Raw genomic sequence first — 27329 nt, forward strand, 5'->3', positions numbered from 1 at the left:
TTTTTATACATGGCTTTCAAAATTGATAACAGCCTTCCTCGAACTCCTAATTTTGACAATTTATACCACAATTTACAACGATCGACGGAGTCGAACGCTTTCTTATAGTCAACAAAACAACAATATAAACGTTTACTATCATTTAGAGATTTTGTAATAATGGCATGAAGCGCGAAAATGGCGTCAACCGTACTTGTTCCAGGACGAAAACCAAACTGTGCATCTGTGATAATGTCATTCGACTCCGACCAGTCTACTAGTCTTTTATTCAGTACAGATGTAAAAAGTTTCGCCATACAGCTCAGGAGACTTATTCCACGATAATTATTAGGATCGTTTTTATCACCTTTTTTAAACATCGGGACCATCACCGCTTTAGACCATTCTTCAGGGAAACATCCAGAGTTAAATACATTATTGAAAATAGTATGTAAGGCTTGTAGTAAAATGTCACCAGCTTCAATAAAATATTCGTTTAGTAAACCATCTAGACCATGCGCTTTTTCTCGTTTTAGACGCTTGATAGCACATTTAATTTCGTCTGTAGATATACTACGGTCAAGTTCATCAAACACAGGTGAATGTTCAATGCATTATCACTGCCTAGATTCTCAGGTATATAGATATCATATTGAAAGAACTGTATCTGTCAGTGGGTGGTCATGTTGCCCTAACAACCTTTATAACGGACACTAAAGTTGTTTATACCTTAAACAAGGGACAGGTCATTACCACATGGCCAGTGGTATGCCTGTTATTTAAATTACCCCTAATGCCTAGCTGCTGGTTTGGGGAACACATAGTAGGCCCATGGGAGGAGGGCTGTTACGTCCATGTATATGTAAACCGTCATTTTTGTAGGTTTCTTTTCCTTCAGACTATTATGATAGTTGGAATAATTTTCACGTAATGCGGTTTATAATGTTGTTGTTTTTTTACAATTCGTTTCGACAAATATGTATTCCGTAAAATTTTCGACCGAACGTTTCACAAACGCTTTTTAAATGGAAAGATGTAGACGCAAGTGCTACGGAAACGATACGGAAGTGCTACGGAAACGCTACGCAAATGCTACGGAAATGCTACGGTAATGGTACGGAAGTACTACGGAAATGCTACGGAAGTGATACGCAAGTGCTACGCAAACGGTACGGAAATGCTACGCAAATGGTACGCTGAAAGTGGAACAGCGAACGTGTACGGGTCTGTATATATTTTACTTTTTGAATTTTGGATGAACATGCATAAAGAAAGGCCAGGATCACTTAGTTATGCTTGAATCTGTATTCATATGCAATGCTTTTATTTTTCGTTCTAAATATATTATGAAATTATTATAATTTTTATAATATTAAATATATTATACATGGAAAGCGCAATCAGATAATGTAAGCATTCCTGTACCACGTGTATTTATTGGAATATAGGACTTTGAAAACTACATATATTATAAACCCATGTGTTCCGGAAGGGTATGCGTCTCCTGTTTTAAGGAATTCACTTCCCATGGAAATTTAGGTAAATCAAACACTTTCCCTCTCCCGTTTCTCCTTCCTTGTTACCTCAAATGTAAGCTCGTCGTTCGGTTTCTCCATCCCTACTCTATTCCCGAACCATTTAAGCGTAGCATTGGCAAATTCCAAGAGTGAGACGAACGCAATCAGGTTCACTGCGACGTTTGCAACAAGTTTGATGGACTGTGTCGCCCCCGTTGACGCTGCCTCCACTATGTTTCGCTCTGGTCTAAAGAAAAGGCAACACAGTCAAGCATAACCTCCGTGGCCCTATTGTTCAACGGTTGATTTAGCGTTACGGGTAGTAAGGGAGAAATTCAATTATTGCTAGAAAGAAACAAGGGCCCTCGAAGCAAAATGATTCCTCAAAACACATAAATCTTCACTGTCTCAAAAGATCTATATTAGTGAAAAGTATATTGGATCTGAAATGTCACCTAACCAATTGTCCACCTCAGCCGAATTATATACAACTTGGGTAAGGTGGTAAGATGGTGTTTTCCTCAGCATCATCATATAAGAATATATAGGATTCCACAATTTTAACTTGATACATGTTACGGAATACATTTGATAGCCAGTAAATTAGCATTACAAAGGTCATTACGTATTAACACAACATAATTCGACAAGTAAAAAGGTATATATATAAACTCCAGATAGCAATGGTTTTGTGGAATGATTTGGTGTTTTAAAATCATCAGTGCTGAATTCGAAAATTCTCGAAAAAAGAAATTGGAGATTTGGTTAATTTTTGCTTCCTCATGTATCTTAAATTAATCAAAGCAAAATCAATACAAACCCTTTAGACATTTTGTAAACATCGCTGGATTCGATTTCGGACTTTTCCGTCTCTGGGTAGAAGAGCTTTGACATGGCTAGGGCCGCCGGAGCCGACATCACGGAGGCAGACAATAAGTGATTGGCCGGTACCTAAGGAAATCATCATCGTATAATGTATTAAAGTAAGTATACCAGCTCATACGTATGTTTACATGACACGTGTATAACCAGTAGAACACCCATCAATAATTTAAGGAGGGGACTTAGAACTGTAGGACCATCAGCTGCCTCTTACTCCTAAATGGTGAAACAATGAAAAAGCTGTTATCGCAAATGCTTTTTTTTATATGTTTCTCTTCTATGACTTCATACATGTCCTTAGTAGACTTATACCTCAATTTCACGTGTTGACACTAAAATATAGATATAACATGCATCTGAATAATCCAAACATCAACAGTTATATGACGAACGGTGATGAAGCTCTGCACTGTAAGCATTGTTTACTGTAGTGCAGCAAAGCAAATAAACTGCATTTGATATGTATTACAAGTACTGCTTATTATCGCTTCATATTTATCGGGTTTCGGAACAGAAGCACGCTGTATATTTTAATTAACATTGGAGTAATGAAATTACAGCCAATGGAAAAATGCATAAATCACATTATATCAGACATGCGTACTGACACCATAAAGAATGTAGGCAGCCATGACACTTCCGGCTATTGTGGCGAACCCTCCTGTGCACACGGCGTGTAGCTCAGACTTTGTCAATTTTGACAGGAAAGGTCGGATCATTAGTGGAGCTTCGGTCTGAAAAGTCAAAACATGAGTTAAATAGCATCAACGTGTCTTCATTTCTCCTAATATATTTATTTTCAATATTCGAACCACATTTGTTGTTGAACTGGATATCAATCCTATCTAGGTATCACATACAAAACGCGCCGCACAGTTTCCTTTATAATCAATGGTTATTCGCTAGATCCACCCTATCTAAATTTTAAGCACTATATCTATCACAATTGTTTAAGACTTTATACTGATCACAACCAGACCTCACTTAACCTACAAGAGGGAAATACTGTATTTAGCACCCAACATATTTGTATCATCTACATTGATCAATTATCATACTTTAATTACAGTTTTGTCTAATCAATCAAAATACATACGTTTATGTGAAAAATATTAAATTTTTCACCAAACACGATGAACGTATCTTCCCTTAGTGCTGCGCAAGTGCGAAATATAACAAAAAAATATTGTCCACAGTAGTGAATTCATCCAGAAACCAAGACTATATTGTATAAGCTTCTCTGATAAAAGGGCGGTCGGGTTGCGCAGTGGATAACGCACTTGCCTTTCACCAAAGCGACCGGGGTTCAAACCCCGATCGGACATGAAAAAATCACCTGCGACCAACAAGAGTAATTTATATTAGTTGAAATAACTTGTTTCATAATTGTTGTAAAATAGATAAGGTTTACAATATTTTTTTTATAAAATGGGTGGCGTTTAACTTCTAATGATACGACTTCAGATTCTGAAATATGAAAGTCGAATAACTAAATCTAAATTTAAAAGAACCTACATGTAGTGATGGATGAACCCATATGTCATTATTACCTGACCAAGGAAGATGTTCCCTGCAGCATTCAATGATTCAGCTGGAGAGGTTCCCAAGGCATTTGCAAGAAAACGTGCGACGTTCCGAATGATAAATTGCATTACGCCAAGGTAATAGAGAATGTAGACAGACGTACTGAAGAAAACAATGACGGGCAACACCTGTGAATAATACATTTTAGTTGTCTGTTAAAACATAAACTTAAAATCATAATGGCATTGATCATTTTCGTTTTTTTCTATATAGTAAATTTACAACCAATGTCTTCAACTTTATTTTGATCAATGTATGTAAAATCGATAGAAGCAATCTAATAGAGCACAATACTATTAAAATTCATATTATGATGCGGTAAAATATCTTGTTCTCAGCTGTGACGTCACATGAGGTTGGATCTACTTTAATGTTAATTTGGTTCAATAAACTTATTTTCAACTTTTTACAAAATATACAATCGGCAGTCAATATGCATATGTGACTGTTCCGTCTCCATTAACTACGAAAATAACGGTAATTTAATTTCTGTATTTTGTTCATTTTCAGACGCGGTAAGCAGATTTTAACTCGTTACTAATAATTCATCAAAAGCCATTTCTATAAGATACGTTTGAATGTACCTATGCTCACTTGATGAACGTTGTAAAAATACAGTTTAAAATTTCCTTCACTGTTCCTTAACAAGCATGGCGAAAAAGATGGATTTATCAATTGCCCAGAGGGAAGCGCTGTTATGTTTTTTTGTGTTTTATTTTAAATATGCACATTATTGTTGTATCCGAAAATTCAGTTCCGTAATAACCAAAGCCTTGTCATCTTAGACTTCACCAAACACAGTTATTCCTCTCACATGGATATATCCTCACCGAAAACGCAAAGAAATGGTCTGTGTAGTTTTCCCCGAACACAAATTCAGCTCCTTTGTCCGAGTACTTGATGAATTCCGCGAATCTCTCTCCGATCCATTCGAACATATCGTATCCCCCTTTGGACCTGAGGATGATGAGAGCAAACAGGAACTGGAGCATGAGACCCCAGAACACGGGTCGCCACTTTACCTAGATCATTCGAACGGTCGGATTAACATACAAAAGTCAACAACACATGGGACGAAATCAGCGCTGGGATATGTTCTACTCACAATAAACACATGGAGTTACATTTATATGACACTAAGAGGTTCTGTGCTATTTGTGATACATATGGTTCAAAATGAAGCATGATTGACTTATGAAACATTGAGAAACTTGTTACAAAAATTCGCTGTTGTGAATAATATATCAAAATGTATGAACCGAAAGAGTAACTCTCATTTAGATTTATTCAAGTTTAGCTGTACAATGCATGGTCCATGTATAAAGCATTGTTGTATTAACATTTTATCCCAACATTCAGGTCAAACCTTCACATATTTTTGTATACAGTAAATTGTATTAATATTGCTTTAGTAGTGTCACCAACGCAACCCGTACGCTGCCATTGTTTGGTTGTCTGTTTCATCTCTTGCTACGATAGATCCAGTTATAGACACTCTTCCGGATGTGTGATAAGTTAATTGGATATATCATTTATCTGTGATTGAAGTAATTTGATATTTGATCAGCCTTATAACCTTACATTTCGGGGACAAAAAGAGTTTCCAATGAGATTCTTACCTTAGCAGGATTGACGGAGAATATATAAAAAAGGAGAACGAGAGTTGCAAGACCCCCTGCGGAGACCAGATTTCGGGGAGTTTTCAGTGCAATTTCCACGATGACGTACACCACAGCAAAAATGGATGTTCCAACCGACAGGAATATGTTGATGCTGGAAGACAATGGAGATATGTTGATGTTAGTTCACAAAACAAGCGTAGAATTAATTTGAAACAACGTGTAAATTCACACAACCTCCGTTTAAAAATTTGGTGTTATGCTTTTGACACGAGCTAACTTTGGGTGAAATTAGCGCATTATCGAATTTGAAGAAATGATTATTTTGATGTATTGGTGCACCAGCCAAATATGCAACAGAAAACAATATAAAGGGAATTTCAATTGGCGCAGTCATAGTTAAGCGCATTATGACCCGCATGATGCAGCATTAAGTACAGGATCTAGTATAATAAATTGAACATAAGACCATTGGATGCTTAATAATAGGCTATATGTTTAGATTATGTGGTACATGGACCAAGTCCGAAACGATAGCTTCACGTTTTCATTCCAAACAAAACACAAAATGACATGTTAAACTCTTTTGTATCATGATTAGAATTGAATCAAATATACAAAACTCACCTTTTTGAAGCCTTCCTTTTCGTTTTTTCACTCGACACGTGACGCCAACATATTCCCAGTTTAGTTCCATAGAGTTCCATTAGTAACGTAACAGACAAGCCCACTGCAACTAGGGCAGTGACGACGAGCAGGCGCACAGAACCCTCATCACCAAACCGGAAGTACATGGCGTAGGAGAAGTAAGCTATGTAGAGCAGCAACAGTGTGACGTAAAAGATATTACGTATTACTGTTTTATGGCTTGTGTAGAGGTCACCGAGGTGATTCTGAATGGCCCCGACGCAACGTGGACAACCTGTCACACTATCGTTGTCATTATCATCGTCTCCATCTTTAACATCTTCTGACTTGCTGACTTGGAATGTGTCAACCTCCTAATGCAGAAGGAAATCAATATGTGTAAATTAAGTAAAATGCGCTAGTAAAGTATGTATATGTATTAGTAAATTATGTATATGTACTAGTAAATTATGTATATGTTCTAGTAAAATATTTATTTGTTCTAGTAAACTATTTATATGTTCCAGTAAATTATGTATATGTATTAGCAAATTATGTATATGTATTAGCAAGTTATGTATATGCACTAGTAAGTTATGTATATGTACCAGTAAGTTATGTATATGTACTAGTAAGTTACGTATATGTACTAGTAAGTTATGTATATGTACTAGTAAGGAAAAAGCTGTACAAAACTACAAATAATGCGAATGCTCAAACAAAAGCTAGATAGAAAATCTCTTGAAATAATTTATAAATCTTTTATAAGACCAACACTTGAATATGCTTGTGCTGTGTGGAATAATTGCACCCAGGGTGAAAGTGACTTATTGAAATCAGTCCAATTTTAATGTCTCAGAATTATATTAGGTTTGAGAAGAGGTACAAGTCATAACTTAATATATAAGGAAGTTGGGGTAGATAAACTAAAAATAAGACGTGATAATTACCAATGTATATTATTTTTCAAGATACTGCAGCATGACTGTCCTGACCATCTTTATGATTGTATCCTACCATATTTTAATAATGATATTAATCCTCGCCTTAGACATCATAGAAACTTTATTGTTCCCTTGTGCAGAACCAACTTGTATAAAAATAGCTTTTTTCCTAGAATGATGTCTCTATGGAATAGGCCAGACTGTATTTTTCCAAAACTCACTACATTGAGCCAGTTAAAACTGGAATTACTTAAGGAAAGCACATACGTTTTGCAACCATCTAACTGTACGGATATTTTTAAATACGGTGGCTCCAGGAAGTTGAATATAACTTTATGTCAACTACGGAATAAAGTCAGCCAATTAAAATCAGATTTATATAATGATCATCTTACAGATAATCCTAAGTGTGACTGTGGTTTTATTATTGAAGATGCAAATCACTTCTTCCTCAATTGCCCCAAATATATAGATGAAAGACAAGTTTTATTCAATGCTTTATCTAATTACAACGAAATTGACAACATCATCTTAAATACAGTTACTTTCACTACGGGTGATATGAACCTTAGCAGTGAATCAAATAAATTTATTCTCTCATGTGTTCTGGAGTTTATTGACAAATCTGGAAGATTTTAACTTAAACTATACTAAAAATTACATTACAATGTGTTTGTATTTGCTATGTTATAACAATAACTCTGGTGTAATTGGGAAGGATGGCACTGTGTATAGTGACAATTTCTTTGAAGTGCCTCCAACCAAACACTAGGCTATTAATAATTGAAGTAAATAGATTATATTAATTGAAATGGTAAAATCTATGATATTCTAGTTACATGTATTATTTTTTGTGAACATGTATTAAATGGTTCTAGTATTCTCCTATTAATTCGAACATATACTACATCTTCTCTATAATACTCTCTCTCTCTATATATATATGTATATATGAATGTATGAAATGTGTGTATTTTCTCTGGAAAGGGCTTTTATAGGCAATGCCTGTGCCTAATCCAATTGTTTCTTTTTGAATACAATAAAATTGATTTGAAGAAGAAGTAAATTATGTACATGTACTAGTAAGTTATGTATATGTACTAGTAAGTTATGTACATGAACAAGTAACTTATGTTTATGTACCAGTAAGTTATGTACATATACTAGTAAGTTATGTACATGTACTAGTAAGTTATGTATATGTACTTGTAAGTTATGTATATGTACTAGTAAGTTATGTATATGTACTAGTAAGTTATGTATATGTACTATTAAGTTATGTACATGTACTAGCAAGTTATGTTTATGTACTAGTAAGTTATGTATATGTACTAGTAAGCTATGTACATGTACTAGTAAGTTATGTTTATGTACCAGTAAGTTATGTACATGTACTAGTAAGGTATGTATATGTACTAGTAAGTTATGTATATCCACTAGTAAGTTATGTATATGCACTAGTAAGCTATGTACATTTTGTATATGTACTAGTAAGTTATGTATATCAACTAGTAAGTTATGTATATCAACTAGTAAATTATGTGAATGTACTACTAAGTTATGTATATGTACTAGTAAGTTATGTATATGTTCAAGTAAATTATGTATTTGCACCAGTAAGTTATGTATATACACTAGTAAGTTATATATATGCACTAGTAAGTTACGTATATATACTAGTAAGTTATTTATATGTGCTAGTAAGTTATGTATACGTACTAGCAAGTTATGTATATCAACTAGTAAGTTATGTATATGTACTAGTAAGTTATGTTTATGTACTAGTAAGTTATGTACATGTACTAGTAAGTTATGTGAATGTACTACTAAGTTATGTGAATGTACTACTAAGTTATGTATATGTACTAGTAAGTTATGTGTATGTAATAGTAATTTATGTATATGTACTAGTAAGTTATGTATATGTTCAAGTAAATTATGTATTTGCACCAGTAAGTTATGTATATGCACTAGTAAGTTATATATATGTACTATTAAGTTATGTATATCAACTAGTAAGTTATGTATATGTACCAGTAAGTTATGTATATCAACTAGTAAGTTATGTATATGTACCAGTTAGTTATGTATATGCACTAGTAAGTTTTGTATATGTACTAGTAAATTATGTACATTTTGTATATGTACTAGTTGAGTGTGTATATGTACTAGTATGTAACGATTGACCTTCAAATTAACCTTGATATTCAGTTCGTGTTTGTTTCATAGATAGGTTTATTATGATATCAACATTGTTATATCTGAAACTGGTGTCAAACCTTCTCGAGAGACGTCTGTAAGGAGATACCTATGTTGAAAGTTCCAGTTTCCTATTGTCTGAATATTAATTTTTACATTTTTCTCGATTTTGTTCGTTAGATTTAATTTGTAGCAAAAGAAATTTTAACAATTGCCTTCCCAGTAACCGAATAACCTTATTCCCTTATACACGCAAGTGTGTGTATTATTTGGTTGATTTTGATATACGTTAAGAAATTTCAATTGGTTTCACGATGAGGAATTGTTTTGTAGTTGAACTTATGTAGAGTATTACCTTAGAATATATGGCCACCATAATTAATCGAAGACGATACAATAACTTCGATATGTAGTGGGAAAGGACGGTTTCACAAAGACCTTCATCAGGGAAATCTCAAGAGGGATAGGACCACAGATAAATGTATATCAGAACATCATAAAACATGACGTAATACACAAAGAATTTCCAACAATAGACAGGTGTGGAGAGACGTCGTATCTACCCTACACGCCAGTTTAACGGGCAGTACGTAAGTATAGGTACGTATGTATGTGTGACTTCCATGACTTAATAGATATAACAGGTAAGTGAATAAAACATACTTATTCATCGTCATTATCCAATGTTATACCTACTATAGTATTCAAGCCACGCATACAAGTATTACTTACACTCGGGAAAGAATTTATACACCCTACATACGGTTGAACAAATCCATATGATTAATTCAATGTAAACATTTTCTCATTTTTCTCCTTGGTTTTGATTTGTTATTATATAGTTGAGGGAAAGTCATGTGTATTGTACTATAAAATCGGTAAAGAGGTCAAATAGTGATGCGTATACATTTACTGAAATGTTTTATCATCTTATCAAAGTTAGGATAGTGTAACACTGAATCTATTGTATATATACACTATATAAACTAGTGATAACGTGCGGATATGTGTTGGGATTTATACTCAGTGATAATAATTATTTCCTCCGTATATTATTGGTTGATGAAATTTAAAAAAAATGAATACATGATTTTTCACCTTGCGTTATTGAGGTGCACCAATGACAGTTGGAAACATTATCTTACAGAAATGATGCTATCTTTGTTGTAAAACAATGTATGATAAAAATGTCTAGTGCGACAAGGATATTACACACATTCATATAGAAGGCCATTGCTGACATACCTCTAGGAACGGCTGGAAGTTAAATAACACAAATACCTTCTCCTGGCCAGTGACCACATTTTTATAGAAGCTGGGGTTATCAATTCCACTGCTAGATGTATCCGTCCCTGTGTGCGTCCAGCTGTCCGTCCCACCGTAAGTATGTTGCTTACTACGTATACCTGTATACAACGGTGCGCCTATCGAATGATCCCCGACTTCTTGTTTTCCTATTAGATTTACCAAGTCCTCCTTCCCGGGTTTAACTGACCCCATTACGCTAGTAACTGTGTCACATTATGCAGACAAAGATGTGTGATTTTATATTAGTTGTTCAGCTGTTCATAATTTCACCTTGCCATAGTCGATTACGTTTTGTAACATAACGTTTAAGATAACATATAGTCCATAACTATAATAAACACACTGATAACCTCTATCTGATTGCTATCAGATATGCAATGTTGTTGATAGGGTGTCAACTATAAAGTTGACGGTCACAGTAACCATTGAATGTCCGAAAACATTCAAATTATTGCCGTTATGTTAATTAAGGATTAACTTGAATATATTTTTCATGTTATGGAGATATAACACAAAAAACAGAGTGTACTGTAAATAAACCGCAAAGCGGTTTATGATGAGAGTACACTCCGGTTTTTTGTGTTATAGTTTCATAACATGAAAAATATATTCAAGTAATTCCTTATAATTTAATCTACTATACACAATCCCTGTGGAAATACACTTTTATTGATGGACTCTTTTCTCTTAGAATTTATTGCACTGCTGTATCAGCCAATCAAAAGCGACGTTACAAACGGCGACGTCATTTTTTTACGTTAATGGGCTGATAACATTTTTTTTAAGCCAATGAAAATGCTTGTTACAAGCAAGATTAAATTATTATTTGATAAACAAAATTGTATATTTTCCATTGGTATAGCAACATGTACATTATATGTCATATGGCACATTTTATATCATAAATGTTACTTTAAAGAGGAAAGGCGAGGAATAAAGAGAGATTTCGAGGGATGTCTATAATTTAGCGGTTTCTACAATATGGTTTGATCCCGTGTACAAATGAACTAATTTTCAACCAGACATATATTTCAATTAGTTGGAGATCTGACATCGTAAACCACAAACACTGTCAATCATTTCTTAAATGTGTAAAATGATTTTAATGTGTATTCCGTCTTAAACAAGCGCGGTGAATTTGAGCAAATATGAGGATATTGTGTATTTCTTAGCCTTGAAAGTATTAGGTTTACCATCCCTCCGGGCCAGGAAGACAAGTCCCTCGACCCTAGCTTAGCTGGATGACGGCAACCTGCCGTTCGTGGATGGCGCGGTTTGTTGAATTAGCAGGTAATGGTCGCCTATGAAACCGATGACGCCGAAGGAGGTAAGTAATCATTCAAACGTAGCACGCGCATACCCGAAATGAGGTAGGATGCCTCAGTTACTACCTCATTCTCAGCGTCGATGGCGACAAGGACTCAGAAGCGGTACCATCCCAAAAAAGGGCTTCTGATCGGAGAGCATTGACCTCAGAACCCCCAGGCGACAGATCGTGAACGTCATTCACTGCCGAATAGCAACTTTCACAACCAATGGATCCGAAGAATCTAATCAAGAAGTTTAGATCGCCGGCGGAGACACGACCTTAGTCAAGGGAGAAAACTTGTGTCGAAGCTCAGGTAACTTCGAATAGAGATGCTCCTTAACCGAGTACTTACCGGCCTTGACCTTTGGGCGTGACGAGAAAGCTGTACTAGATCGCCGTCTAGTTACACCAAGCACACTGGACTGCTTTTATAAGACAGTTAATGACCAAACGCCATTGAGCTTGGCTTTTGTCGATTAAAGAAAAGGTTCAATAATTCAAATAATATTTTTTTTAATCAACGTTACATTTCCAGGTGAATCCATTCCAAATAGTATCATACTAGTACAAATACTAAATGTGATGTCAACTAATTTGTCTCGATTTCGAATTTGAAGCAAGTATACTTTTATAGGGTAAAATTCCTTTGCAAAAGTCAGTATTATTTTAGCCGGTAAGGAATTAAGACCATGCTATGTATTTTGCTGTATTATAAATTCTATCGTAATCACGCCGACTTACGCGTGTTGACTATTTCTTATGTAACACATGCACTCGCATGTATATTGCCAAGTATTACAGTATAAATCGATGCGTTGGGTCATTAGGTCGTCGACAGGTATCATATATCTTAAAATGAAATGGTATTTTTTTCGCTATTTCCAATTCCGCGCACTTAACTTGACCGCTCTATATGTTGCTAGGTCGCCTGGTCTAGTTGATCAGAGTGTCTACACTCCCTGATAAAGCATTACGTAATGGTCTCTCACGTGTGTCACAGAAAGCCTTCTAAACGGTTCTATAAATAGGTAGTAGCCGTCGCATCGGATAAATATAAGCATACATTTTAGCGAAAACGATTCCTTATCAAACATGTCAACCTTTTTTAAAATTTAATCGAAAGAACCTTGGAGATAAGAGACGAAGATATATTGAAATGATAGTCGCCCCACGAACTTCAATACCATCAGTTAGGGATTTAAAAAAAACTGTCAAGATTTTCCACATAAATGCAAGTGCATGTTTGGGTTTTGTAAACATCTACCTTAAGCTGACATGCAAATTGATTACACCTTAATTTATGGGTACCTTCATCGTCGCGCTTTCGCCTGCAGAGGAATGCATGGTTACTTTACACGAAAGAAGATAGACCTAACAACGACCGAGTCTTTTTCTGCAGGACACCCTTACCACTGCGCAAAACTACCAAAAAAATATATTTACGGCATGACTAAAGCTTTTGTATAATTTTCGAGTTGATGAAGCGATGGTTTTCATTTCAGTTCTCTTAGAAACAGAGAAAAAGAAATTATTTAATAAATAAACAAAATAGTGTTTCTATACATTTGGTATGGTTTTGGTTTTGTTTTGTTTTGTTTGTTTGTGTTTTACGTCCTATTAAAAGCTATGGTCATTTAAGGACGTGCCAGGTTTAGGTGTTGTCCGAAAAAAAAACCACCAGCTTATAGTCTGTAACTGGCGACTGCTCCACCAAGGCATTGAACCCGAAACCCAGTGGTGAAGGGCTAGTGATAGCAGAATGTCAGAAACGCCTGAACCACTTGGCCACCGCGGCCCTGACGCAACTATACAACTGTCAACATAATTTAACTGAAAAAAAAATGTTGTTACACTTCCATTATTATAAAAAGGAAATAAATAATAGCGCAATGAATTGATTGCTCCAGAGTTAATGCAAAACTTCTACAGAAAGTACAGCAGATTTTTTTAACCCCCCTTCTTTTCAAAATCTCACACTCTATGTTCCCACTGAGTACTGCTATCATGATATTCTATCATTACAATATAAAAATTCAAATTTGTACCACAACAGTAATTCTATTAAGGTTCTAGTTTAGCTTCCATAGGTCTCCAGGAACAGTTTTAGTTGAATCCTATTGTATTGTTTGCTTAACAAAATGAGGAAGCTGATAGAATGCAGTTCAAACGTAAATGTAATAGACACGTAATGGTTCTTAAATCTAACATCTTCAAACGTAAAACTGTACTTCACCGAACTGACGAAATATTGCCCATGGCAACGATTACGATTCTATTTAGGAATAACCTTTGTATGACACCCTGGACTGGACACAATATATATCCGTATGGCACAGCAGTGTCAAGATGCATGCCATTGAGTGGTGTGTGTATTTTGACGTCTGAAGTGCTATGCATGACTTCCGTTTAGTTCTGAGTGCCTTTGGTTGCGGTTCCATTTTGTATTGGTGCTGTTCCTAATCACTTTAATGGTTAATTGTGTTACTTTGGTCTTACATGACTGTTGTAGTATTATATATGATTTTGATGATGCTTTGAATGACCTTTATTTGTATGCTATATATTCTTTAACGCTATGTACTAACCTTTTCAGTTCCGGGTGCGAATGCTGGGTTATCGATCGAGGTTGGCACGCTATTTTGCCGTCCGTTCTCCATCACATGGCCGCTGACGTCACAATTGCTGATTTTGACGTTGGTGAGTTGAACACCATCCATTCTAACATAAACATATACCATTTGGAACAATATGTTTGGAATGTCTTAACTATTATTTTTTTGTCATAGAACATTATAAAAAACATAATGCATTCACATATCCATAACGACACCCCCCTGCAGGCCGGGGATCGCGAAAAGAATACATCTGCTGTTACTAACTACAAAATTCATAATAGCGACTAATGTAGGAACCCCCTTCAGAATCGGAGATTTGTTTTCGTGCCCTCTACTCGGGGCTACAAAAGCGACCAAAGCAAAAGCTGCTGCACCAAACGCATTATTTCTCTCCCCTTCGTACTACCTTTTATTTCCTAACGCCTGCTTGGTAAAACCTCCTTTTTGGCTTTAATGGTGAGCGTTCGCCCAGCTGAGGAAGACAATGGGTTCTGTTCCCAGGTCGGGACATACCAAAGTCCTTAAAAATGGTATTTGTTATACCCTGCCTAACGCTCAGCATTAACGGTACTGACAACAACTGGTGACACCAGTTGTCAGTATAATGTGACCGGACGGAATGCTGTGCTGGGTGCCTTTGTCATGGTATTTCAGTGAGATTGCACTATAAAGTCTGCATCAGATCCGCGCTATCACAAGTAGGCAATTGCAACAGCATACCCTGTATCTTGCACACTAACACACTTGCACGCATCCACAACCGACACGGAGACACGTCCTTAAATGACCTAAACTGTTAACAGAACATTAAACAAAATAAAACCAAACCAAAAGCATAAGGATATTCATCCTTCTAATGGCCCATAAAACGGGTTGTTTTCGAGAACATAACATAACTTGAGTAATATTACTCAAACACGGCAAAATAACCGATTTATTGACTCAAACAGTAGAAAATACATTGTAGGTACTTTTTTCACAAGACACTTGTAACTTGCCGTTATGTATTCAAATGACAATGAGTTGTTGCTTATTTAAATAAGAAATAATAAGCTAATGAAATTTGTTAAAATAATGGGCACTAGGTTGTAAAATATAAAACAAAATACTGATATCAATTTAAACAAGGAACAATCAGTTGTTGTTTATTCAAACTGTCCCTGCAGGTAGGGCGTAAGATTTGTATCTGCTGCCCCCATTGCATGATCGTAAGAGGCGACTAAATTTGGGATCTTTTCTTTTCTCTTCTTTCTAATTAACTTTCTCCTTCCTAATGTCTCCCTTGACAATGACTCACATTTGGCCTTTAGTTGAACGTTCGCCTCTGTGAGGAAGGCTTTGGGTTCTGTATCCTAGCTGAGACATACCAAAGTCTGTAAAAATGGTAGTTTCTACTCCTGCTTAACGCTCAGCAATGTAGGAGTGGGACGACTGGATCGCCCGTTGTCAGTATAATGTGTCCGGGTGGGGTGTCCTGCTGGGTGTCTTCGGCAGTATGTTTCAGTGAGGTACACTATAAAGTCGGCATCAGTTCGCGCTATCACAAGGAGACAAACACCATTATAACGCAGCCACCAAAAACACACATGCATACACTATGCACACGGGGGAGGCCGTCCTTAAATGACCATATATTCTTACTTGATTGTCAAAAGAAAAATATATCTTTTACTTATTGAAACAACGGACAATAAATAATCTGTTTCTAACACATCATGGACAATACTCTCACGTTTCCTGATTAAACATGGAACACTTAGCTCATGTTTTTTGTATTTAAACAGGGGACAAAACGATGACATTGCTGCTTTTCCAGACAAGAGACAATACGTAATTGTATCATGCACGAACTATCGCGTAAAGAATTATTTCTAAAAAGCGTTTAACTGCGTCGGTGAAATATGGATCAAGCTCCTTTGTTTAATTCTATTTGGTCGTGACTTTGAATGATGAAGAGTGATCAAAAGATAATAAGATAGCGTAAAATTTAGACTTTTGTCGTATACAGAATATAAGATGCGTGCATATGCATTTACTAATATGTTTAAGCTCTGTCTATCGTATTAATGTTTGTATGCTCCCCATTTTAACTCAACAATAAAATTATATTTTAAGGCTGCATGGGCTCCTGCCAAAAGAGTTTCTCGTCAATAAAACAATCAATATTTCAACCAAGAAAAACTAGGACTTATATTTAATGAACTGGTGTCACAATTAACAATATAAATACATTCACAACGCTCATGTTAAATTAATAAATGATACAACCTAAAAGTATCGAACTCCATCACAAATCAAAAATGTATATACGACATATATATATATGCATTAAGTTAGGTTGTGATTACCCGAAAAAGGAACAAAGGATAATATTTGCTGTAAGATGCCAAATCTTTTCCTAAAAACCTTTTGTTTGATTTTACCACGTGAAGTGAGTTGTGGTATTTACTTTCAATATTTACGTAAGACAATTAAAACATGAAATGAGTTTATTGGTAGTTAAATATTATACGTTATTTGTCTATTGTTGACGTTCCTCTCATCGGATTATTGAAATTACAAAAAGTAAACACCAGCTCTAAGACTGTCATACTTAAACTAAAGTAGGAGAGCTGATATGGAATAGGTTTTTTTCCAATTATATTTATACTTTCATATGGATCGACAATGTGTTCATCAAGCAAGGCAAATATCAAGTAGATTGATTAATGTACTTTTTCATCCCAGTCAAGGATGAAAATATTAATCAATACCATTCGGTGATATTTTAAAATCTATATTTTTAGATGTATAAACTACACAAAAACTTATTTCAAAACCGTTTACAATGAATAAGTTTTGGGTGTAAAATATTAGACAAAGAAGTTTTTAGTGGGTTTTCTATTCTCAATTCTAAGGTAATATACATTTTTAAAATAAAGCCTGCACATATAAAAGTTACATGTACATATGCAACGCATACATTTAACAAACTACGCATCACAATATAAAAAGTAAGATTACGTGTAGTGTATTTAAGTAAACGTTATTTATGGAAAAATTCCAAAGTATGACTATAGTTTAAATATATACTTACATTTAACAGTATATTTAGATCACAAATTGTCCCGATATCCTTCTCCTAAACTGTTAACCACCGTCCGTTATGACTCTCAGCACTGCACAGCGTCATATGTGTGTTTACCTGGGGTCTGTCCCGTAAACGGGTCGCTTTATCAGTGAGGGCGAACCAAAATTATCCATTTTGATAAATATTTCCTCTTCTTCAACTCTTCCTTGGCGAAACTGAATGTAATTATGAATACCCTGATGAACGGAATTGATAATTTGATAAATTACTGTATATCGGGAAACTTTCATTGTGATATAACTTACGCCCTTTTTCGCCCTCCCCAATGAGGTTTAATTAATCAGAACAGCAACTATAACTACAAAACATAACAGATATATTAGTCAAAGAGTAGGGCGAAATTATCTTCGAGTGATTTTATTGGAAAAGGGGGAAAGAGGGACTTGTTGCAAGTTTTCCATTTTACAGTATTAGCTCGTAATTTTACGAGGACCATTGTTGAGACGTGTTCAGCGGATGTGAGTCATAAAGATAAACATTTTCTTGTAAAATATAACATAATGCACTACGGCGTCAGCATAGCAAGTTAAACCGCTAAAATCAAACTCGAAATGAAAAGGTGTTAAGTAGGAGGAAGCACACACATAAAAGGAAATAACTAACTCAAGCAAGCCGCAGGTGAAACCATGTGTTCCGGGAGATCAAGCGTTTCCTCTACCACACGTGGAATAGGTAGTGTTTTCATCTGTCAAAGACAGAAAAATACTAAAACATAATTTTTATCTAACAACAGTTTGAAAAACAAATTATAGTTATCTCGGGCAGGGGCTTTAACGTTGGAATTTGGATTGCCCGTAAGAAACGTACGTGGTGGGGGCAGGTGACCCTATAGATGTTAACGTTCAATCAGGTAGCCGAACCCCCGTCCTTCTTGGCAAAAGTCGAGTGCAATCTGCACTGCGCCATCCGATCTACCAAAAAAGGTATTATAAAACAATCGTATGAACACGGAAGCTGTCTAATACGGGAGGCATTGACATACATTATCAGGCTTTATTCATTGTTACTCTCATTTTCCTTTGTTAAATACTTTCTCTTATCCATGTTATACATATACACTGATAACATGGTTATTACGCACTTTACTACACAATGAATAAGTCGTTTAGTTATAAACTTTACGCTGTTTCGTACGACCAAAAATTCTTTTAAAACACGAGTTCGATGTCCATGCTTAGTATTTGTAGCATATTTAAATGGTATAACATCTTTGTTTTTCCAAATCACTTCCCTTGCCTCAATAAACATGTAATAAGTCTTATATTCTACAGGTTAAGAAGAAACCTCATCATTTGTTTATAAATGGGAAAGCAATACGGTACTGCAGTTCAACTTATGGATTTAATACAAACCTGCCCGATGTACCAACAAGTAGTAGTAGTACAGTTGTTTGATTAATGACCAAACAGTTACAACAGTTGGCCTCAGTGTTATCTTGAACGCATTTGTTACACAAATTGAGTTTTGTGCTCCGCGCATGCGTTAGAAATTGGCACAACAAATAACAAATCGTTTTACAATTATAGAACTTTTGTCGCCGTATGTATAGAAATGAATCACGCTGGGTGATTCGAATTTGATGTTTCCTGCAGTTACGTTGGTTTCCTGCAGTTACGTAATATGTCGTGAGGGGGTTACACACGTTTATCACGTCAGAGACGTATATAATCTCTCATCTCTTTGGGGTGAGATAAGGAAATCTTAACCCGAGGGGAAGATTCTTAAGTTGCAAAACACGAGGCTTTGTCGAGTGTTTGGCAATTTATGAGTCTTTTCACGAGAGTTGAGATTCCCGTCTCACCCCAAGGGGGTGAAAGATTCTTTTTCTCTTGCCCTGTTTACCGATTGTGTGTCGTATGCATACTGTAATGTTAACGTAGTCTTAATGCATTGTTATGCATTGTTATGCATTGTTGACGTGACTTTGGTGCATTGTTGACATGATGTCATTGTATTGTTGATGTGACGTCATACAATTGTTATGAATAGAGGAATTCCCTCGTCTCAAACCTAGGGTGAGACAAGGATATCTCAAACTGAGAAAAGTGTGGACCACCCTGCCCAGGGTAAGAAAATATAAGTCCAGGGGTGTAGGATAGGGAAATTCCACCCGAGGGATTTTCAAATTTGGTAAAACCCGAGAGTTTGCCAAATCTGAAAATCACGGGAGTTGAATTTCCCTATCCTGCACCCTTGAGAATGAAAGAGTATTTTTCTCTCATTCCAACCACCAAAATAAGCTCAGAAACCATGAAAATGCGTTTGAACTGGCCACCATTTTGAAAATATCGATTTTTCAAATGAGCTTTTTAGAAAGAAACGAATCAGCCAGCCAGATTAAGCATACCCAATATTTGTATATAAAAAAAAAATTGCGCAGAAAAAATAGTTTTATCTTTCTAACCTGTACGGTAAATATATCGTAAAAGGTTTTAATTTCATCACGTTGCCTTTTCCGCATTGCGGCATGGGTGTTTTCCAAATTCGTGGGTAAGAGAAGTATAGGTCTCTGAGCTCGTGATCTTGAAAAGCAGGTTCTATCAAAGCTTAACATTTCTTCATTTACAATATATTGTATTAAAGATTGCAATGCATGTAATAGACAATGTTAATGGTATAGCATTATTATCACCAATATGAACCCATTGTATAAGTTTGACATTACGGCTCTATTTGTTCGTTGCCAACTGCCTTCATACTACCGTATACGCCGTAAGAATTTAGGTCAATAATTATATTTATATCTCAAACCATGATTGCTTAGCTAATGGCTGTCATCGGACTGTTATCTCTCGGAACCATGAACGTTGCCACATTTGAAACAAGTATCGATCCGTTGAGTCTTTGTTCATGGCGTATTCGCTAATTTATATGCAGTCAGACTTTACTAAGCTGAAGAAGGGAGATAAGTAAATATGATAAAATTATGTTAATTCTGTATCTGGTTGTATTGTGGCACGAAATGGAAGCTTCGACAATATTTTCAGCACTAGCCAAACGTCATAAAGGAATGCATACACATCTGTTTCCCTATGCTGTATTTCTACATATTTTCCGAATCATTTTCGCGACTCTGCGAGTTGCTCAATCAAAACAAATTTTGCATTTTTAGTACATCAGGATAACAACCATATTCTAAACATGTGATTTATTGACCACAGACTTGTTTAGTATTTGTTTGCATCTTATAGCTAAACATTACTGTTTATTCATAACCAATACCGCATAACCTTTGGCAAACAAAAGAGAAAAAAGGCCACGGGGCTGAGTGGTTAAGGCGTTTGACCGTCTGAATCAATATATCCCTCAACCACTGGGTCGCAGGCTCGAGGCCTACGTGGGGCACGCCAGGGACTGGCCGCAGGTCGGTGGTTTTTCTCCGGGAGCTCCGGCTTTCCTCCATCACTAAAACCTGACCCGTTCTTAAATGACCATAGCTGTAAGAGGGACGTAAAACCTAGCAAACGAAACCAAAGCATAAGAAAAACATAAACCAGAAAGAGAACACATTAATGTATTAAATCAACATTTCATGTATAATAAGTGGTACCGTATTCGTGCTTAAACAGCGTTTGGAAATCTATACAAAATAATTAGGGCATGGGATATCACGCCATGTATATACCATTCCTTAATAATGCTTACGTGTAAATAAGTACTTAGTAACGAATAATATTCCGCACAGATAAAACGCGTCGTTCATGCTGGTAACATTTTTGAGTCTGAAGATAATAATCTATTATTGGAACCGTTACATTAACGTTTAGTGCTTAGTGTCATTTTAAGGGATTTTTTTGTTCTATCACCGGGGCGTTAAGCACAGCGAATACGGTAGTGTTTGTATCCTGACGCCTCTTAAGTCGATCCCCCAAATCTAACCCCTAAATCTTGTTAGGGCGTCCCATGTTACCGGGGCGATTCGTATCTGCCCTTATTTTAAACTTCCGAGTACGTTAGGTGCAGACGGTCATATATATTTAACGTGTCACCCATTTCAGATGATAAGCGGGTATCAGTAGTCTGTGATCGCATGTTTGAATACCACAGTCAACAGTTGTGATTTTAGCAATTCACTGTACCGGCACACATCAACAACACCTAAGCTGGGTACGCATCCGTCTCAACATACAACATGCATGTGTACTTGTACCACACATTGACCACATATATTTTGAATCCTTAAAGATAAATTGGAATAAAGGGCTCCTTCATTGTATGTATCTTGCACCCTTTAGCAGAAACACTAAACAGTAATTATATAGTTTGAAAAATTATCTTTTAACTATGTGTTCTTTTAAAAAATCGTCGGCGATTCTTAGTGGAAAACAGAAACGCTTACATATATTACTAACATGTCATATACTAGACCTGCATATGTAATGCATTTGCTCCTAGATATAAAATAGTTATCCTTATTCAAGACATACACTCATCTCATTTGCGTAATTAGTGTAAATACACATTAATGCACGTTTTCTAACTGCCCTTCTTGAGATAGAGTAATATGCATTTGTGTAAATATCAACAGAAGTTAAAGTTGTGGACTTATGTAACTCTAGAAAAATGATTTATTTTTTAATTGATGTCCTTGAAGTACTTCTTATATGATAAACAGTTGTATATAACAGTATCTATAATAATTTTAAAATGACTTGTTTTCAATTGTTGTTCTTGAAGTACATATTACATAATGTATATGATGATATCTATGGTAATTTAAAAATACTTGTTTTCAATTGTTGTTCTTGAAGTACTTATTATATAATGTATATGATGATATCTACGATAATTTAAAAATGACTTGTTTTCAATTGTCGTTCTTGAAGTACTTATAATATAATGTATATGATGATATCTATGATAATTTAAAAATGACTTGTTTTCAATTGTTGTTCTTGGAGTACTTATAATATAATGTATATGATGATATCTATGATAATTTAAAAAATACTTGTTTTCAATTGTTGTTCTTGAAGTACTCATTATATAATGTATATGATGATATCTATGATAATTTAAAAATGACTTGTTTTCAATTGTTGTTCTTGGAGTACTTATAATATAATGTATATGATGATATCTATGATAATTTAAAAATGACTCGTTTTCAATTGTTGTTCTTGAAGTACTTATTATATAATGTATATGATGATATCTACGATAATTTAAAAATGACTTGTTTTCAATTGTTGTTCTTGAAGTTCTTATTATATAATGTATATGATGATATCTATGATAATTTAAAAATGACTTGTTTTCAATTGTTGTTCTTGAAGTACTTATTATATTATATATATAATTATATTTGTAATGATATGAAAGATAGGATATAACTTCATCAATTCATAATACTCAATTCATCTCAACGCATACAGTTTGTGAAGTTTTTTTGTGGTAAAACTGTCTTCTGACATTACAGACAGTGCCTTGCCATCGTTGGGACTTGGTTTTGTTATGAAGATAATTGTAAAAATATGGTTACGAACAGCCAGAGTTCAAATAAGGCATGACTTGTTCCAGTGTCAATGTGTTTACATAATTTCCGTTTGAGGAGCATCGATATCTGCGTAACGTTTTTAGTCGGCAGCGTTGACATTTACCTGCATTGAAATACTTAATGTGTATGGTGTCTCGTTTGGGTCAAATATCAACATTCGCTCCCTTGTTTTCGCGACTAAAACACGAGGGAGCGAGGCATCGATGACTGCCGGGGAGCGATACCTTGCAACATCGTGAGGTGTTTACTTGTGCTTAAACCGGAAGAGCGAGAGAGGCAGGATCGGAATGTTAATTTAAAATGAGATACAAAGTAACAAAACCATAATTAAAACTCAAAATCGACGAAGGTAGGGCATATATGAACAAAGGAAAAACTTTCATGTAAATGTTTGGAAAAAGGCAGGAGAATATGACACTCGATTCCAAAAAGGTCAACTATTTTTCGGATATTCAAGTCCTAAAAATAAGAACTGCGCTAGAGGCGAGGACACTACAAGATATACTAAGATTATGATAAGAAACATCACAAAGTTCGTAGAAACAAAATATTTTCCCATTGCGATTATGATAGTGAGATAAAAACAAGCTTATGTAGGACGACTTGATACACCTCGCTACAGGCAAAAAGTCTACAAACGACTGGGTTACAAGTGAAAAGTCTACAAACGCCTGGCTACAGGTAATAATTCTACAAACGCCTAGATACAGCTGGGACGTCTACGTACACCTTGCTGCAGATGAGAAGTATACACACACCCTGTTAGAGGGGAGAAGTCTACATACAATTTGGCTACAGGGGAGAAATTTAGATAGACCCTGGCTTCAGGTGAGAAGTCTGTCTACATACACCTTGGTTACAGGTGGGACGTCTACGTACACACTGGCCTCAGTTGAAAAATCTACATACATCCGGGCTTCAGATGGGAAGTCTGTCTACATGTGAAAAGTCTATCTACACTTTGGTAACAGACGAGAAGTTTACATATACCCTTGCTGCAGTTAGAAGTATACAAATACTCTTACTAGAATTGAGAAGTCTACATACATCACGAAAACAGGTGAAGAGTCTACATACACCTTGTTACAGGTGAGATGACTACATACGGCCTGGATACAGTTGAAATGTCTGCATAAATATTGATTCAGGTGAGAAGACAACATACAGCTTCAGGTGAGAGGTCTGTCTACAGATGAAACGTCTACCTGCATTTTGGTAACAGACAAGCAGTCTACACACACCCATGCTTCAAGTTAGAAGTATACATACACCACCCTTACTAGAGTTGAGAAGTCTACATACGGCCTCGATACAAGTGAAGAGTCTACAGACACCTTATTACAGGTTTGATGACTACATACGGCCTTGATACAATTGAAACGTCTACATATATCTTGATGCAGTTGAGAAGACAACATACGGCTTGGCTACAAGTGAAACGTCAACATAACCCTGGCTTTAGGTAGGAAGTCTGTCTACAGGTGAGAAGTCTATCTACACCTTGGTAACAGACGAAAAGTCTACATACACACGGCTTAAGGTGAGAAGTCTACATACACCCTGGCTACATATGAGAAATCTACATACACCTGGCTACAGGTGAAAAGTCTACATACATCTTGCTACAGATGAGAAGTCTACATACACCTGGCTTCAGGTGAATAGTATACATACACCCTGGTTTACCGATGACAAGTTGAAACGTCTATATACATCTTGATGCAGGTGAGAAGACAACATACGGCTTGGCTACAAGTGAAAAGTCTACCTACACCTTGCTACAGATGATAAATCTACATACATTCTGACTTCAGGTGTAAAGTCTAGATACACTCTGGCTACAGGTGTGAAGTCTGCATACACTATACCTGGCTATAGGTGTGAAGTGTTTGTACCTACACCCTTCCTGCAGAAGGGCTAAGGTGGTATGCTTTTATGTTGCTGATGCGTGGTTCTCGTCATCTTTATCCATATTGACAGAGTTATATACCGTGATGTAACATACCACGATGCCCTGTTACATGTTTTGCATACTACTCATACTTGTGTCACTGAGCAGCTGTTACTGGTTTCTTTGGCAAAGAGCGCGTTACCGGTGAACAATTATGGAGTCTCGTTAGTGAAAACAAAAGATGTTTATACCTGATGATTATTAGCACAAACAGTGCAGTGATAATCTTTACACTGACATTATATTTTAAGAGAAATTTGATTCTAGTACTCTAGGACCTATTTCTTTTCCTGTTGGCGAATAAATACAATTCAAGATGTTTAGAACTACAACACAAATCAACGTTTTACTTTCTACACAAACAATGTATGTATTAAACGTGTGTCAAATTTCAAGACCGGCTGTTCCTTTTGCCAGGCTATGACCCATAGATTGACACAGGGACTAGTCGGTCGTTGAACTTTGATATTACATATTTCTAAACTGATAAATGGTATTGAAGATATATTAGAACTACAACTGTTTATAAACTAGATACTGTTGATCGTATACTTTCTTACTTACTTATTTGTTTATTCTTAGTAAGACAAATGGATTTTTTTCTTTTTACAGCGTACTATATTTTGAATATGTAATGTTACAACTGATCATAACGGAGGCCTACATACACCATGATTATGTATAAACAAAATGTATCATAACAAAGGACATCTATACATTTATCGTTATGATGTACAGTGCATGTATATTCAGTAAAAAGGTATTCTATGGAGGCACACATATGCAATAATTATAGTGTAAAATAATACTACATCAGAACTAAGGTATTCTATGGAGGCATACATCACAATAGTGCTAGTGTTAAATACTGATAAGACGTCAGAACAAAAGTTTTCTATGGAGTCCCACATTAACAATACTCAAAGTGATAATTATTTAAGACATTTCTATCGAGTCCCACATTAACAATACTCAAAGTGTTAATTAAGATATTTCTATGGAGTCCCACATTAACAATACTCAAAGTGTTAATTAAGACATGTCTATGGAGTCCCACATTAACAATACTCAAAGTGTTAATTAAGATATTTCTATGGAGTCCCACATTAACAATACTCAAAGTGTTAATTAAGACATTTATATGGAGTTCCACATGAACAATACTCAAAGTGTTAATTAAGACATTTCTATGGAGTCCCACATTAACAATACTCAAAGTGTTAATTAAGACATTTCTATGGAGTCCCACATTACCAATACTCAAAGTGTTAATTAAGATATTTCTTTGGAGTCCCACATTAACAATACTCAAAGTGTTAATTACTTAAGACATTTCTATGGAGTCCCACATTAACAATACTCAAAGTGTTAATTAATTAAGACATTTCTATGGAGTCCCACATTAACAATACTCAACGTGTTACTTACTTAAGACATTTCTATGGAGTCCCACATTAACCATACTCAAAGTGTTAATTAAGACATCTCTATGGAGTCACACATTAACAATACTCAAAGTATTAATTAAGACATTTCTATGGAGTACCACATTAACAATACTTAAAGTGTTAAGTAAGACATTTCTATGTAGTCCCACATTAACAATACTCAAAGTATTAATTAAGACATTTCTATGGAGTTCCACATGAACATTACTCAAAGTGTTAATTAAGATATTTCTTTGGAGTCTCACATTAACAATGCTCAAAGTGATAATTACTGAGGACATTTCTATGAAGTCCCACATTACCAATACTCAAAATGTTAATTAAGATATTTCTTTGGAGTCCCACATTAACAATGCTCAAAGTGATAATTACTGAGGACATTTCTATGAAGTCCCACATTAACAATACTCAAAGAAAGTGATAATTACTAAGGACGTTTCTGTGGAGACCCACATTAACAATACTTAAAGTGTTAAGTAAGACATTTCTATCGAGTCCCACATTAACAATACTTAAAGTGTTAATTAAGACATTTCTATGAAGTCCCACATTACCAATACTCAAAATGTTAATTAAGATATTTCTTTGGAGTCCCACATTAACATTACTCAAAGTGTTAATTAAGACAGTTATATGAAGTTCCACATGAACAATACTCAAAGTGTTAATTAAGTCATTTATATGGAGTTCCACATGAACAATACTCAAAGTGTTAACCCA

General features: G+C 35.4%; 1 protein-coding gene across 2 annotated transcripts in view; it reads right to left on the reverse strand.

Moving 5' to 3' along the window:
* Nucleotides 1-17781, reverse strand: part of LOC110463719 (solute carrier family 28 member 3-like) — a 27571-nt gene extending 9790 nt beyond the window's left edge. Inside the window, exons 1-9 of one of the 2 annotated variants that reach the window (XM_021518539.1) lie at nt 17660-17781; nt 14554-14686; nt 6209-6582; nt 5582-5735; nt 4793-4984; nt 3929-4090; nt 2987-3112; nt 2317-2447; nt 1563-1743 (exon numbers count right to left, since the gene is read on the reverse strand). In XM_021518539.1, coding sequence (XP_021374214.1) covers nt 1563-1743; nt 2317-2447; nt 2987-3112; nt 3929-4090; nt 4793-4984; nt 5582-5735; nt 6209-6582; nt 14554-14685 — 1452 coding nt within the window. In that variant the 5' untranslated portion in view covers nt 14686; nt 17660-17781. Of the gene's footprint in view, nt 1-1562; nt 1744-2316; nt 2448-2986; nt 3113-3928; nt 4091-4792; nt 4985-5581; nt 5736-6208; nt 6583-10632; nt 11040-14553; nt 14687-17659 lie in introns of those variants that run through there. The other variant, XM_021518538.1, reaches the window with a different exon arrangement.
* Between the last annotated feature and the right edge of the window lie 9548 nt (nt 17782-27329).

The sequence above is a fragment of the Mizuhopecten yessoensis genome, unplaced genomic scaffold (genome assembly GCF_002113885.1).
Source record: "Mizuhopecten yessoensis strain PY_sf001 unplaced genomic scaffold, ASM211388v2 scaffold10921, whole genome shotgun sequence".
NCBI classification, from domain to species: domain Eukaryota; kingdom Metazoa; phylum Mollusca; class Bivalvia; order Pectinida; family Pectinidae; genus Mizuhopecten; species Mizuhopecten yessoensis.